General features: G+C 41.3%; 1 protein-coding gene across 1 annotated transcript in view; it reads left to right on the plus strand.

The window, feature by feature from the left end:
- DGKQ (diacylglycerol kinase theta) overlaps positions 1-13,948 on the plus strand; it is an 87,503-nt gene extending 73,555 nt beyond the window's left edge. Inside the window, exons 21-23 of the mRNA XM_030467618.1 lie at positions 774-885; positions 5,298-5,450; positions 6,558-13,948. Of these exons, the coding sequence (XP_030323478.1) occupies positions 774-885; positions 5,298-5,450; positions 6,558-6,656 (364 nt within the window). The 3' untranslated portion in view covers positions 6,657-13,948. The remainder of the gene's footprint in view (positions 1-773; positions 886-5,297; positions 5,451-6,557) is intronic.
- The last annotated feature ends 1,392 nt before the right edge of the window (positions 13,949-15,340 follow it).

The following is a 15,340-nucleotide window of genomic DNA, read 5'->3' on the forward strand; positions in this document are numbered from 1 at the left end:
GCAGGCAAATGCTGCTACCATACTATTTTTTTCAAGTACATTCTTACCTTAAAGGGAAAAAGATAGAGGTAGTTTTACTTTGGAAATGTTTTTTCAACTTTCTATTCAAGTATATGTATTTACATGTAGATACATGTATGTGCAGATACACAGACACACAAGCTGTGGTGGCACATGAGAGCTGTGGAGAAAAAAATCACAATTTATACTGAGCAGCCAATGCACTGAAGCAGTAGGTACATTGAGTAAGGAAGGTCCTTTGAGTAAGGAAGGTCAATACTGTGCAGAAGGCAACATGGTTTTAAATTGTCAGAAGCATTTCAGGGACTGAAGTCCTTAACTACAAATGAGCTTGATCAGGTGCAAGAATAAAAACTTCATACTTGTTTGATCATTGATTGCTTTTCAGTAGCTTCTGTGAATATTGTCAAGACCAGTAAGATTAATTCCTTAAGTCTGAGAGGTTAAGGGTTTGTGTGGCTGGAACTTGGAACTCTTCAGAGTTACTTTCTTCTTTGGTACTCCTTTTCTCTCCAATGGAGACTGCTTATTTCACTGTGTCTTTCATTCCTGAAAGATGTGGTGAGAAGACTTCCAAATTTTAGGAAAACGCTTCCTGCTTTTACAGTGTAGGAAAGCTGTGTCATCACCTCAGCTGGTGGGAAGCAGGGTGTCTGGCTTTTAAAGGTGTCAAAACAGCCCACCAAGGAGAGTATGGGGCAGGTGCTTGTTGCAGCTCCACACGTGGTGACTCTGTTGTGCTTTCCATGCAGCTGGGGGTCTGGAGCTGATCTCTGGGGCTCTGACAATGACAACCGCTTCGAGAAACCACGGATTGATGATGGGCTGCTGGAAGTTGTTGGTGTGACAGGTGTTGTTCACATGGTAAGTGGCCATCCTACTATGAACAAACATATATTTTCTCGGGATGGTTTTTTTTTGTCACAAACAGGGCATTGCAAGTGCATAGTCCTAAATATTATGCATCCGTGTGAAGATCATACCGTTGTTTATTCTGGTACATGTTGCATCACTCAGAAATCGCTACAGACAATAAAGAGAATTCATGGGCAGCATCACCTGTCAATGAACAAAGCATTACAGTGTTAGAAGTTTAGCTGCATCTGGTATGCCTGCTCATGGACTGCAGTGCCCTCTCCTTGCCTGTTTATTGGCCTGCCCTGAAGATCCTTGATAAGGTGCCAGACTATGACAGATGGAATGGAAACTGAGGAAACCTGTGGTTGGGTAAGAAGTAGTAGTAGGGATGTAAAGAACTTGTTAAAATTGCATGGGGAAATGATTTAAGCAGGCTTTGAACCAAGGCCAGAAAAATAGATATATGCATATATATATACATATATACACACACACACACACATATATATATGAAATGCAAGCATACATGGGGAATAAACATGGGGAGTCGGAGATCTGCGTTAGGTTGCATGGCTATGATATAACTGCAATCACTGAAATGTGGTGGGACAGCTCCCATGACTGGAATGTTGTCATGGATGGCTATTTAGATGTGCTATTTAGAAAAGACAAACAAGGCAAGGTGGTGGGGGGGGTCTTTATGTGAGAGGGTAGCTGGAATTTACGGAGTTCTATCCAGGATGGGAGGTGGAAGAGGTTGAAAGTGTGAGACTTAAGGGATGTGCAGATGGGGGTGAAACTGTTGCGGGTGTCTGCTTTAGACCATCAGCCCAAGAAGATGTGGATGAGGCCTTCTACTACATTCAGCTGGAAGTAGGCTCTAGATCACACTCCTTAGTAGTGATATTTGTCGGAAAGCCCACACAGCCAGACATGTTCAGTCCAAAAGGCTCTTGCAGTGCATCAGTGATAACTTTCTGATGCAGGTAGTGAAGGAACCAATGAGGAGAGGCTTGGCTGGACCTTGTATTAGCAAATAGAGAAAGTCTGGTGGACATGAAGGTTGGGAACAGCCTTGGTGACAGTGACCAGGACATGATGGAGTTTAGTATTTTACAAGGAAGAAGAATGGCAATAAGTAAGATTACAACCCTGGATTTAACAAGGCTAACTTTGGACTCCTTAAGGACGTACTTGCAGGAATTCCATGGGCTAAGACTCTGAAAGGAGAAGAACCCCAAGAAAGTTAGTCAGTTTTTAAATACCACTTCCTTCCAGCTCAAGATAGGTGCATTCCTATGAGTAAAAAGTTGTGTAGAGGTGGTAACAGACCTGCATGGATCTTCTGAATAAAGTCCTGTGGAGAAAGAAAATGAAAAGAAAGTTCATAGAAGAAGGGACTTGTCACTTGGAAAAATAATAAGGCCATTGTCAGAGAAGTTAGGAAGGAAACAAGAAGGGCCAAAGCACTTTTAGAACTAGAACTGACAAAGGAAGTAAAAGGAAACAAGAAGAGCTTCTTTAAATAGATCAGTAGTAAAAGGAAGAACAGGGAAAATGTGGGCCCACTGCTGAATGGGTTGGGAGCCCTGATAACAGAGGATGCACAGAAGGCAGAGTTGCTGAATACCTTTGGTGCTTCAGTCTTTACTCCTAGGACCAGCGCTTGTGAACTCCAAACCCTGGATATGGATATAAGAGAGGAGGTCTGGAGGAGGGAAGACTCACCACTGCTCACCACTCTCACAGGGTTAGAGACCAGTTATGCAAATTGAATGTACACAAGTCCATGGGCCCTGATGGGATGCACCCAGGAGTGTAGGGGGAGCTGGCTGATGTTATTGCTCTACCACTCTCCATCATTTTTGAGAGATCATGGCAAACAGGAGAGGTGCTTGGGGGCTGGGGGAAAGCCAGTGGCACTCCAGTCTTCTAAAAAGGCAAGAAGGAAGATCCAAGAAATTACAGACCAGTCAGCCTCACATCCATCCCTGGAAAAATGATGGAGCAGCTTGTTCTCTAAGCATATCTCTAAGCACATGGAAAAGAAGGTTATCAGGAATAGTCAGGACAAGAGGAAATCATGCTTGACTAATCTGATAGCCATCTATGATATTGTGACTGAATGGGCAGATGCAGGGAGATCAGTGGATGTAGTCTGCCTTGGCTTTAGCAAGGCTTTTGACACTGTCACCCATAACATCCTCTTGAGCAAGGTCAGGAAGTGTGAGATAGAAGAATGGACAGTGAGATGGATAAGAACTGGCTACACAATAAAGCCCAAAGAGTGGTGATCAATGGTGCAGTGTCAGCTGGGGACCTGTGACTAGTGGAGCTCCCCAGGGATCAGTGCTGGGTCCAATTCTGTTCAATATCTTTATCAATGACCTTGATGATGGGATAGTGCCTTCTCAGTAAGTTTGCTGATGACACAAAGCTGGGAGGAGTGGCTGACACCCCAGAAGGCTGTGCTGCCATTCAGTGAGACCTGAGCAGGGTGGAGAGCTGGGAAGGGAGAAATTTAATGAACTACAACAAGAGTCTGTCATCTGGGAAAGAACAACCCCAGATACTCGTAAAGGCTGAGGAGTTAGAGAGCAGCACAGAGGAAAGGGACTTGGGACTTCTAGTGGACAGAAGGATGACCATGAGCCAGCAATGTGTCCTTGTGGCCAAGAAGGCCAGTGGCATCCTGGGGTGCATTAGAAGGGGGTGGTTAGTGGGTCAAGAGAGGTTCTGCTACCCCTCTACTCTGCCCTGGTGAGGCCACACCTGGAATATTGTGTCCAGTTCTGGGCCCCTCAGTTCAAGAAGGACAGGGAACTGCTTGAGAGAGTCCAGTGCAGAGCCACAAAGATGATTGAAAGAGTGGAACGTCTCTTTTATGAGGAAAGGCTGAGGGAGCTGGGTCTCTTCAGCTTGGAGGAGACTGAGGGGCAACTTCATTAATGTTTACAAATATGTGAAGAGAGAGTGTCAGGAGGATGGAACCAGGCTCTTCGCATTGATGCCCAGTGATAGGACCAAGGGCAATGGGTGTGAGCTGGAGCACAGAAGGTTCCACTTAAGTATAAGGAAAAGCTTTTTCACTGTGAGAGTCACACAGAACGCTGGGACAGGCTGAATGTCTCCTCTGGAGACATTCAAAAGCCACCTGGACACATTCTTTTGTGGCCTACACTAGGTGACCTTGCTCTGGTAGGGTGGTTGGACTCAATGATCTCTTGAGGTCTCTTCCAATCCCTAATACTCTGTAATTCTGTGATTTCTGTGATACGTATTATGGAATCCACTAGCTTCCTCATAACAAGTATCAAATAGTGTCAAAACTACTTTGTAGTATGAAAACAAGGTTTTATTTTAATATTACAAAAACATCTACTTAAATAGTGTGTTTGCAAAAACATCTTGTCATAGCTCATCACAATCAAGATGGAGATTCTTTTTAGACAGGTGGCTTTATATTAATCTGCCATAGGCCTTCCAGTCACTTTCTCTGAGAATCTCATCTTAGCTGGTATTTATCCAAATGATACATGAAGCAGATGGTATGCCAGTTCTGCACAGAAAATTATGACTCAGTTCGTGCAACTCTAATTCTTCCATGTATTTTGTGGTTTTGAAATTGACTGCTATGAGCAATTCCATCCTGTGGTATGGTGGTTTATTTTTCTTCTCTTCATTTTCCTTTCACTGTCATAAGAAATTTGCTGCTGGAAAGTGTATGTGGTCAGGTAACTAGAGACAACTAATCCACTCAACCACCAAAAATGGAAAGGTGGGTGCATAATGTGCACCTTGACCTTTGGTGCTGGCCAACTTTACAGTTCTGTAATTCAGATATTTTAAGGACAACAGATATAAAACATTCCATTAGAAAAACTGGTTTGGTAGAGATTCTTAGAATTTTTGTGAAATTGGAAACAACTAGGAGTGTACCCGTTGCTTTGGAGTATAGTGGTTAACAAACCCATTTCCAGCCACTAGCTGCAGCTGAGTTTGCAAAACTCTCACCCTGTTAGATAAAATGCTTGTAGACTTTTGAGTTTCACATGTCTTGTATGTAGTTAGGTGTTTTGAAAATTTGTTTACTAACTTATGGCGGAGGGAAGTAAAAGCAAACAAGATCTTTGTGAGTGCATGCTCCACGGGCAGTCTGAGTGTACAAATTCACTGTGTGAATTGTTTCTTCTGGCAGCCTGCAGGGGTATCTGAGTTCTTCTTCATGCACAAATGTAAAAAATTAATGATGCGTCAGTTAAAACACCCTATGCGGATTTTTAACTAAGCAGTTCTTTTAATTGAAACTTAAAATGTCAGGTGAGACTAAAATTCTGGCCACTTAGTTTAAGTGCTACTAATATTTGTGCTTCTTGTTTATTGGGGTGATTGATGTTCTGGCTTTTACTTCTTAACAGGGTCAAGTCCAAGGCGGTTTTCGGTCAGGAATCCGCATAGCCCAAGGTTCATATTTTCGTGTAACCCTCCTCAAGCCAATTCCAGTTCAAGTTGATGGAGAGCCCTGGATTCAGGCCCCTGGCCAGATTATTATTTCTGCTGCGGGACCAAAGGTACTGGTTGTAGGTTTGTCTTAGCAAAGCTGACTTTGTTTCTTTGGTGGATATTATCACAGTATCTTGCCTGTCTGTGGTGTTCTCATGCTTGACCTTAGAGGAGCTAATTGGCATGGGCTGGTAACTGTTGGATAAATACATAGCAGTTTCTACAGAGGATGGTTTGAGGGCCCTCTCCACTGGTTCTGATGAGGCTTGTGTTTAAAGAAATAAACCCTGAGCTTCAGCCTAGTGACTGATTTTTTTTTCCCCCTCATACTGAGATGTTCAAGCAGTGTTGCTTGCCCCGAAGCAGATCACTGTTAGGAGGGCCATGGCAGTACTGGTGTGTGTGAGGTGCTGGCCATGCTGGAGGAGGGGAGGAAGGTCTGTCAGAGAGCAGCAAAGGAGAAAACTGAGTAACAGAGGAGGGTCTAAGAAAAAGAGACTTTGGAGTAATTGGTGTTTGGTTTGCCTTGAGGTCGCAGTATATATGTAGAAGGAAAAGAATATCATCTGCCTAAGAGTTTAACTTCCCTGTTGGCGTTATAGTTGTGAAATAAATATTTTGCAGTAGTTGATTCTGGTGCACAACAGTCTACACATTTATCTGCTACATTAAGGATCCCTTTTCAACTCACAGAAATCTGTTGCTATAGGCAGTCTCAGAGAATATGTGGCCCTGCCAGAAGGGCTACTAGAACAACAGCCCTTACAGGAAAAAAGTGAGTGAAAAAGGCAACGCCTCAGGTGTTTTGGAAAATTTAAATTTTGTTCCTTTCCTGAAAGGAAGGGTGAAAAAAGAGAGAGAACAAGCCTATCTTACTATCAGGTTTTTTAAGTAATAGTGCTGTCTCTAAAAATGTGTGTATATGTGTACATGAATGTATGTGCATACATATACATGTATACACACAGCTGTATACATACACATGTATATATATGTTTATGTAAAAAACAGTTAACTGTATAGCTTTATAAGGATAGGTGTTTCAGACAGCTGTGTACTTAAATGTCTTTGCAGTTCCAATGTTTTCCGTGTTTGTCAGTTAGTTGCTTTGGATCTGCTTGTAGGCAACGACAGATGCTTTAATACTCATTTTCTTTTAAAACTTTCCATTTTAGGTCCATATGTTGAAAAAGTCCAAGCAGAAACAGAAAAAAACTGGAAGCCTGAGAGATATGAGGGTGGATAGCACGTCAGTCTCTGATGGAGGACGCTAAGTGGAGACCTGTGATCAGAAGAGAAGCAGTGCACCTGCTGTAGACACCAAGATGTTTCAGTAAAACTGACAGATGGTGATGATGATGACAGATGGTAAAGAGTGTTGCTATGAGTGTGCCTTTCATTACATTTTGATAGTACTGGGTTCTACTTCGGCTTTCACAGATAGTGCCTCATTCTTACAAATAACTTATGTACCACTTGCCTCATCTGAAATGTTTACTTTGGGTTGCTTTTCCATAAGTCATTTCCTAGTCTTTCATGTATATAGAAACTGAGGCCAAACAGATTCCTAAATGCTGACATTTTTTCCCAGAGACTACTCTCCTCCTCCCATCTTTTTCTTAAAATCATTCCACAGATAAAGTCTGGTGCGTTTTTCCATAAATGAAAAAGTGTTCCTTTAACTTATTGCTCGCAGTAGCCTCCCAACCTAAAAAAAAAGGCAGACACAGTTCTCTGCTGAGAACTCTTTGGATCATTCCAAATAGCACAGCTGAGAAAAATACAAAACACAGGGATGATCTCTATAAAAGGAGCCCCATGCACTGAGAAGAGAAAAACTACTAGAACAGTCAAGTCAAAATATTTCAGCGAGTTTACTTCAACAGTATTTGGACAGTATGACTGAAGGGGAAATGGACTGTAGAGCAAGTTTTCAACAGCAGCTTGGTTTCTCCTATAGCATTCAGCCAAAGCCTGTTTTAAAAGGCATTTGAATTTCAGCATCTACTACTCTAATGTGAAAAAGGAACAAGAATACCCAAGTTAGTATTACCATATACTGAATTTTCTATCATTGAAACCCTTATCTTTGACACCAGACTTCTCTTGTCTCTACTTGTGCCAATTCATTTTCATTAATTTGTCACAGTTGGATTGTTATTTAACAGCAAGCTCAAAGACTAGAGGAATCATCACTAATTACAGTAGAAGAACCATTTAGAGTTCACTTGAATATATTACCCCAGTCCTATGTCAGAGCTGAACTGAAGCACAGCATCACTTCACTAGGGAGCCTTAAGAGGAGGTATTGAAGCCCGTAGTGTGTATGTAATGTGCTGTAGGCTTCAGATAACTGGAAGTGCAGTGGCTGTTACAAAATCTCACTTACCTGGCCAGCCTTCTCAAGTTCTTATTCCATGTTGATATCACATGTGGGCCAAGGGATGCCAGTGACTGTCTTTTCTCACTTGGATGAATGTGTGCTTTTCAGAAGCTGTTCTTCTGTCAGCTCCTATGATACTGGGATCACTTCTCTGTGCTTACCCATCTGCTGAAGGTGTGGGGATCCACTACTTCTTACACAGCTTCCTGCTAGGGAGTGATGCTGACCAGCAGACATGCTGGTCCTGCTGTACACTGCAAACACCTCCTGTCCATGGGTATAGTAGTGTTCATCTTTACACACACCTCTGCTGGTCTCATCTCACTGTGTTTCTCCAAGTGACTGAACCTTTCACTTTGGGTCAACATCATAAACAAGGGACCAACTGAACCAGCTGTGGTGCGGGCAGCCTGTATGGTTTTGCCACTTGTATGCATCTGTTGCTTAAGCTGTAGTGGCCAGAGCCATTGTTCTCTGTTACACAGTTGTAAAAATGCAGCTATGGATGGCAAGAATTCATCACTTAAGTGGCAGTTTTGGGACCATTCCTCTTGCCAGTGTGTAGAAAAGCATCTCCAGTGGTTTTAGGGTGGACTTCACTGTAACTTTGTAATCTGCAAGAGCAGAGTTAATTGGAATTAATTACGTGCTGAGGCAGTTCTTGCTGGGTCTTATTGGTCAGTCTGTACTGTCTGTCAGTCTGTACTCTAAGCACCATTAAATCATTACTTGTGCTTTCTTAGGGTTCTGGTAGAGATGCATTTAGAGGATTGAGTCCTGTTTTCAGTGAAGCCAGCTATTACTTGTTTAAATTGTTAATTTATTTTTAGGCATTTTTTTCAGATACCACCATGTGAACTACAGCTTATCTTTTTATTCAACCTGCAAGATAGACTCAAGGTACAAAGGAGGTAGCGTGGATAGTACAGAGCTAAAATCCTTATCTCCTAATCATTAAACACAGGGTTGTCTCTGCTTGAGAACCTGGGCACGAAGGACCAGCTGGAGCTCTTCTGGCATTCTGGTACCAGCATTACAAGTAGGAAGAGTGAAGTGCTGTATTTCAGGGTGTGTGCCCTCTCAGGCTGAAGCTCACAAATTAGAGAGGAAATCTGAAATAGGTTGCTGCTTATAATTGTCCAGAAAGCCAGAGAAACTGCTTTGTGTCCTCAGGGCAGCAGAAAGAATGCGTGATCTTTCCAGTTGCTGACTCAGTAGTGAAGAGGAAAACTTGACTTTTGGTTAGAGAAAATATCCATATGCTTTAAGTTTTCTGGTACTGATCATCTTCTACAGCCCAATTAAATAAACCCCTCTTACTGTTTTTCCTCTGTATCATCCTGTAGCACACAACTGACAGTGTTTCATGTTCTTGGCTCAGAGAGGGTCTCGCTGTCTCTCTCTGTTGCTCAGTATTTGTTATCCGAAATAACACATAGCTCTCAGGCCACAGTATTTTAACCAGAGGGCCCCTTGCTGTTGGCATATGCTTCCCTGGGGATTTTCCACCCCTGGAATAGAGTAGAAGCTTGTCTTGGGTAGTGCTGTGGTAGCAAGGCAATGCAAGTGTGTGTGTGTGCTCCATGCAACAGCCAGAGTGGGTCCTGGTGGAGGACAGGAAGGTTTTGAGTTTTCTTTTTTTCCCTTCCTTTCGATTCCAAAAACTGTTCTCCGTATATTGTTTGAGCAGATGAGTGCCACAAGGAAACAAGAATGTATCTTAAGAAAACCACACTTGGCATTTAAGGTCTCTATGCATCACAAAATGCTTCAGAGAAAAAACAGGTATGTGCACAGTTAAAGTGGGAAAGCTTCTGCATAGCCTTTCAAAGGAGAAACTGACTATTTAGCCCCTCTATTAAGCTGTCCAGTTTCAGGTACGGTAAAGGCCAGTATATCAAGAATATTTTTTTTGACATTTTCATCACATTTATTATCTAAGAAGACCTAATGTTTTCTTTCATAGGATGTAAGGCTTCCTTCCTTACAAGAGAGGATATAAGGCTTTGCAGTTAATGCAAGACTTTGATTTATCCTTTACATTGAACAAACAATGCAGCATGATTTACAAGATAGTGGGCAGATAAGTGATTCTCAGCACTGAGTCTTTCAGTAAGATTGTCTGTGCTTTAAATAATGCAGTAACAGAAGTGTTGGGGAAAAGGCAGGGTTCTGCCAAGACAGGTGTTAAATCAACATCAGAGACACAGGTCCAGGAACCATAACGGGAGGAGGTATGGGCTTACAGCTGTCCTGGGCACACTCCCATCCTCTCTCCACTTCTCTGCCTTTCTACATTGCCTGTACACCATGCAGGCCCATTTAGCACAGCCAGCATCTCTCCTGCCTTGATACACATCCCTCATCTTTTACTTGTTTGCATCTTCTGCTACTACTAGGCTGTGCCAGTACTGGGGAGAGAGGGACCCAAAAATCACGATTCATTTTAAATACCCCACTGTTGCAGATGAAAAGGTGCTCACCATGTTAAAATCTGGAAACAAATTACTTCTCCCTTGAGTAAGAGAATCAGAATTCAAAAGCTTGACCCTGAGATACAGGTGCTACTTCAGGAAATTGGCTGCTTTTTTCCCATGGCTTGTATACTTGATTTGTACAGTTTAAATTGCTGATGTTTCCTGGCATTCATTTTTAAATGAACCAATGTTATTTTGCCTAAAACTTTATGTGTATATACTAGTGTGTACACACATGGACACAGCCTTTAAAATAGGCCTTATTGTATTTCCTTTGACAGTGCCTACTTGTACAACTTTTGCTGTGTTAGCACTCACTTCTGGATCTTTCACCAGTTCTGGAAAGGAGGCAGAGCTTGCTTTTCTACTGCTCCCACTGGGTTTTCCTGCACATACTTCTAATCAGAATGTGCTTTCCAACAAGATGGCACTTGTTTAGAGTTGCATGTGTACTTCTCTTTGATCTTCTCATGCTCTTTCTAGATTTTAATCAAGTCTGTGTGTCTAAAATTAATGGTAATAACTCTTACACCATTTTAAAAAATACAAGCTGTAGCATAGTCCACTGTAAGACTTAAATAAGGAACAAAACTAAACTGGTTTAGACAATTGTTCCTTAATCTTCACAGTCACCCTCTTAAAAGTATGGTACAGATTGCATTTCTTTAAAGAGCAACTAGTATACTTGTTTTGAAATTCAGCTGTTTGGAATCACTAAGCGTTTACGCATGCACGTTATTCTGTAGCAGTCTGTTGGCATGTAAATGTATCATTATCAAATGAAGCCTCATTTTTCAGCTGTAGAAGGTAAGAGGAGCTGTTGTGACACTTAAAAAAGACTTATGTTGAAGACAAAACATGTAGCTGTGAAGGTATTTTATAATGTGCTGCCTGTGTGAACAGTCAGTGTTAAAAAGCCACCAGTCCATACCCCAGCACTGAAACTGGGGATGCTTTGGGGCTGTGTACTTGAGAGACCTGGCAGTTAGATACCCTTTCAGTCTGTATCTTGTACCTCTTCCTTACAGCATTGATAGGTACTCTGCATTCTCTGCTTCTGGCAAGCTGCCTTCCTGCTCTTTGGGCACAGCCTTTATACTGAAAATGGTAACAAAAGCAAAGGAATGCAGTGGTGAATGTGTGTGGAGAGCAGGGGAGTGGAGATCCTGTGCTAGAACACCACTCTTGAGACTGTTCATTAATTTCTGCTTCAGCTTCTTCCTCAGCCACTGAACAGCTGTGCAGCAAAGACTCAGCAACCTACTGAACTACTTTGGGTTCATGGTCACAGCATTGCCTCATTTTCAGGACTTAATCATAAATGCATCTGTGCATATATCACTTCATGTACTTTTTGCACTTAATGGAAAATGCAGGTTAGATAGGCTTGCTAGTTGGCAAAATTGCAATGTTTGTACTTTTTTGAAAATATGGGGATGATTCTACAAAGATGCACTTTCAGGTAATGATGAAAATAAGTTTGAAGAGCACACCTGTGTAGGAATTTTTCTGACTGCAGTTTTCTTTTCCCCATCCACGTTCCCCCTGAAAGTCTGCTTTAGAATGAGAGTTGGTATCTTTCCCTCATCACAGTATAGCTGACTGACAGTTCATATATATTTTTAAACAGTTACAAATTGGCCGCTATGCTGAGATTTAGGTTTATTACACTGATTGTATAATGCTTAAAAGTAATGATAAAGTGTTAGTTATAATGTCAACATTAACTGATTTGACACTTGGCTTTTAGGAGAGATCCAACTCAAAGCATTTGATCCTTTTCCTATTTAATGTAATTTTTTTAAACAGTGTAACCATTGTATATGTGGAATGCAGTGAAATGAATGAAATTATTCATCTTAGCAGGCAGTTAAGCAGCTTCCATGTTTACAGTACAGTGACTATTGATTGTAAACCCATATGTGTCAGTTGAAACAGTGCACTTTTCCAGTTTTGGAACCACTGTTTCTGCTTCCCATGACAATTAATGAAATAGCTGCCTTCTGGTTTAGATTCCTTGTTATGTACCTTTGGAGAGATTGAAATGTGGATTATGGCTTTTCTGCCATGGACTAATTAAGACAGAATCTCTACTGATACAAGTGTTGCATTGAACATGTTTTCCAAAATATTTATTTTTTGTGATGATAATTTATGAGAATGTTTTACAAGCAAACAGTGTTGCTGAAAAAGTTGGTCTGAAATCTTGAAATAAATGTCTGTAGATATATCCCAAAGCAAAGTGTTTTTAATAGGGCACTGTTACTGGTGTAGTTATCTCTCTGAGCTCTCCTACCAACACAGCCATTTAACATGTCACTGTGCATAGCTCAAGTGTGTTATTTAGGAGATTACTTGATTTCAGAAGATGTGGATTCAATTATGTTGTACATATCCTGTATTACACCTCTGGCAGCAGCTCTTGATAAAAACATCAGCTGTGGAAGGCAGAATGTTTCCCCCTACGAATCACTGCTGGCTGAAGAGCAGAAGCCCTCTGGTGTGTTAGAAGTTACAAGTCTGGTGACTCTTTGGCTTTTACAGTCCTCTTTCACTGTGCACAGGGTGTGCTACACATTACTTCTTTTGCTCTCTAAAGGAAGGCACATGTGCCTGTGTCAAACAGTTAACAGCTTGCCTCACTGTGGCATCCTTTTCTTTGTGCTGCTGATCTCGCCAAATTGGGTAGCAAGAGGTGCTTGAAGAGTTACCGAGTATTTATTGTGTAATTTTAGGTGCTTATAAAGTCTTTATTGCTATTTTAAAGCAAAATACTGGGGATTTGTAGCATAGCAATAGCTGTGTAAGTCCAGCTTTCTCTATATGCCAAAAGCAAGATAGTTTAATTATCAATAGTGTAGATAGTAGCAATTAATACCTTGAAGCTGCAAGTTCTGATTATTGATAGGGAGCCATCCTGCTTTGAATGCAAAGCGTCACAGAATCTATATAGTTCACTATAGATTTCAGTGTTCCTCCCACTTATGAACCACCCATGATGTCTTAACTCTTCTCCAACTATGGCTTAATTATTGCTTGAATAACTGTTATTCACCTCTGGTTATTTAAATCATCCACTTCAAAGAGTTTTATGCTATTTTAATATCAAGATACTCTTAAGATGTCTTAAACTGTTTCTTGTGAATGTTTTAATATATTAGTAATAAATCATCTTTGACCCAACAAGCTAAGGTAAGCTGACCATTAAACAGTTTAGTTACTGTAGAGTGCTTATTCTTTGTGCATATGCCTAGTAATTCTCAAAAAAAAAAAAAAAAAAAAAAAGGCCTAAGTATAAGCATTGAAGTGATTGAAAACTGTTTCCACGTTGTGTGCCTCAAACCAGTAATGCATTATCACACATTTACTTGTGGATTTGTTACAGAAACAGGCTTTTAATGATGGAACTTGTTTCTCAATGTCTGCCTCGCAAATCACTATGCTGTGGTAACTTGACTACAAATAACTAGTGTACTAATTGGTATTAAAAAAAAAAAAGTAATTTATAAAAGATGGATTTTCTATTTAAACAACTGTTTGTCCTTGGGTTATGTTCTTAGACAATTCTGTATATATTTTGCAATATGTGTTTTGTGTTTAGTTTGATTGTACATTTTGCACTGGTTTCAAATTCTGTATTCTAAGTATTATTTACAAGATCCAGAGATCTGTAACTAGACTTTCTGTGAAAAATACAACATCTCTTCTATCCTGGATGTTTATGGAGTACTTATGCTTTAAAACTAGTGAAATGCATTTCTGCAGAGAGAAACATAACTCGTTTCAGCTACACAGTACTTTCTACTTATTCTGTAGCCTTGCTTTTGGAGATTGGGTCATGCTCCCTGAGAAAGCAACTGGGTTGTAGAAGTGTTATTTTGTAGGCTTCCATTTCTAAGACAAATCCTACGTACTAAATTTGACCTCTACAGCATTCAGGCACTTCTAGAACCCTTTTTTTTTGGGTAGCCCTACTGTAAGTGGTAAAATCTTTCATTGATAGCACCATAGTGTACTAAACATTTTTGTTTTGCAAGTTACTTCAGTGATGACCTAGATTGTCTCAGATAATTTTGCATAATTGCTTGCCCTGTTTTCAGTCCTTTAGAAATAAATGACCTGGTGTTTTCAGGCTGTGGGGAATAGGCCCATGCATTGTGCTTGGCTTGGGTGAGCTGTGGTAGAGCTGTCACTCCCCATAGGTCAGACCCTATGGACCTTGGCTTGGAGAGATGCAGTTGTGGCAAGAGGAAGGGCTGTGGAGGAAGCAGAGCCTAGCTGGAAACTCTGCCCCACTGTGAGTCAACAGATCCCCCCTCTGGATGTCAAGATTCCTCAGCTCTTGGCCTGTTCCTCTACCTCATGGCCAGTGGGGTCCATCAGCTTGACACCTCCATTTGGAATGTCCCTGCTGCAGTAACTTTTCCTCTGGCATAGAGCAATTGTTTCTCCCATTCTGTTAAATGATTGCACAGCAGGGGACTGGTCAGTTGTGCCTTAGCATCTCAGGGCACATGTTACTGCTCCTTGCTGGGCTGCAAATCAACAGGCTCTGAAGCAGCTGCCACTACATTTAAAAGCTATACATAGAAAATGTCAATTCAGAACTAATATACTACTAATCTATAGTACTCTACTGTCTGCCCATGTAGGGTGGTGCCTTGCAATCTGGCCATGCCACACACATCAAGGGGAACCTGTGTATCAGAATGGGAAAGATGGCTTGGTCATGGTAAATACCAGTTTGACTTCCAGGTGGATTTAGTCACCAGTTAGACTTTGTTATATAACTGTAGACCTGTTATACTTTGAAGTATAGCTAGGCAAAAAAATGTACAGACAAATAATGAAGTCACAAGGGATTAAATTGAAGGGCAGCTGGAGCCATTTTGGATATCGAATTGATGATCAGATGACACTGGCTCCCTAAAATAGACGTTTTCTTGTGCCGGGCAACTGGCATATGGGGGATCAGGCAACTGTAGCATATGGGGGATCCTCTCACCAGGGCTGAATGACCAAGTGGTGGCTTGCATGGCGGTGGCAGCTGCGTTTCCTCATCCCCAGGACCAGCCTGGTGCAAACAGATCAACACAGA

Source organism: Calypte anna, chromosome Z, assembly GCF_003957555.1.
Source record: "Calypte anna isolate BGI_N300 chromosome Z, bCalAnn1_v1.p, whole genome shotgun sequence".
Classification (NCBI taxonomy): domain Eukaryota; kingdom Metazoa; phylum Chordata; class Aves; order Apodiformes; family Trochilidae; genus Calypte; species Calypte anna.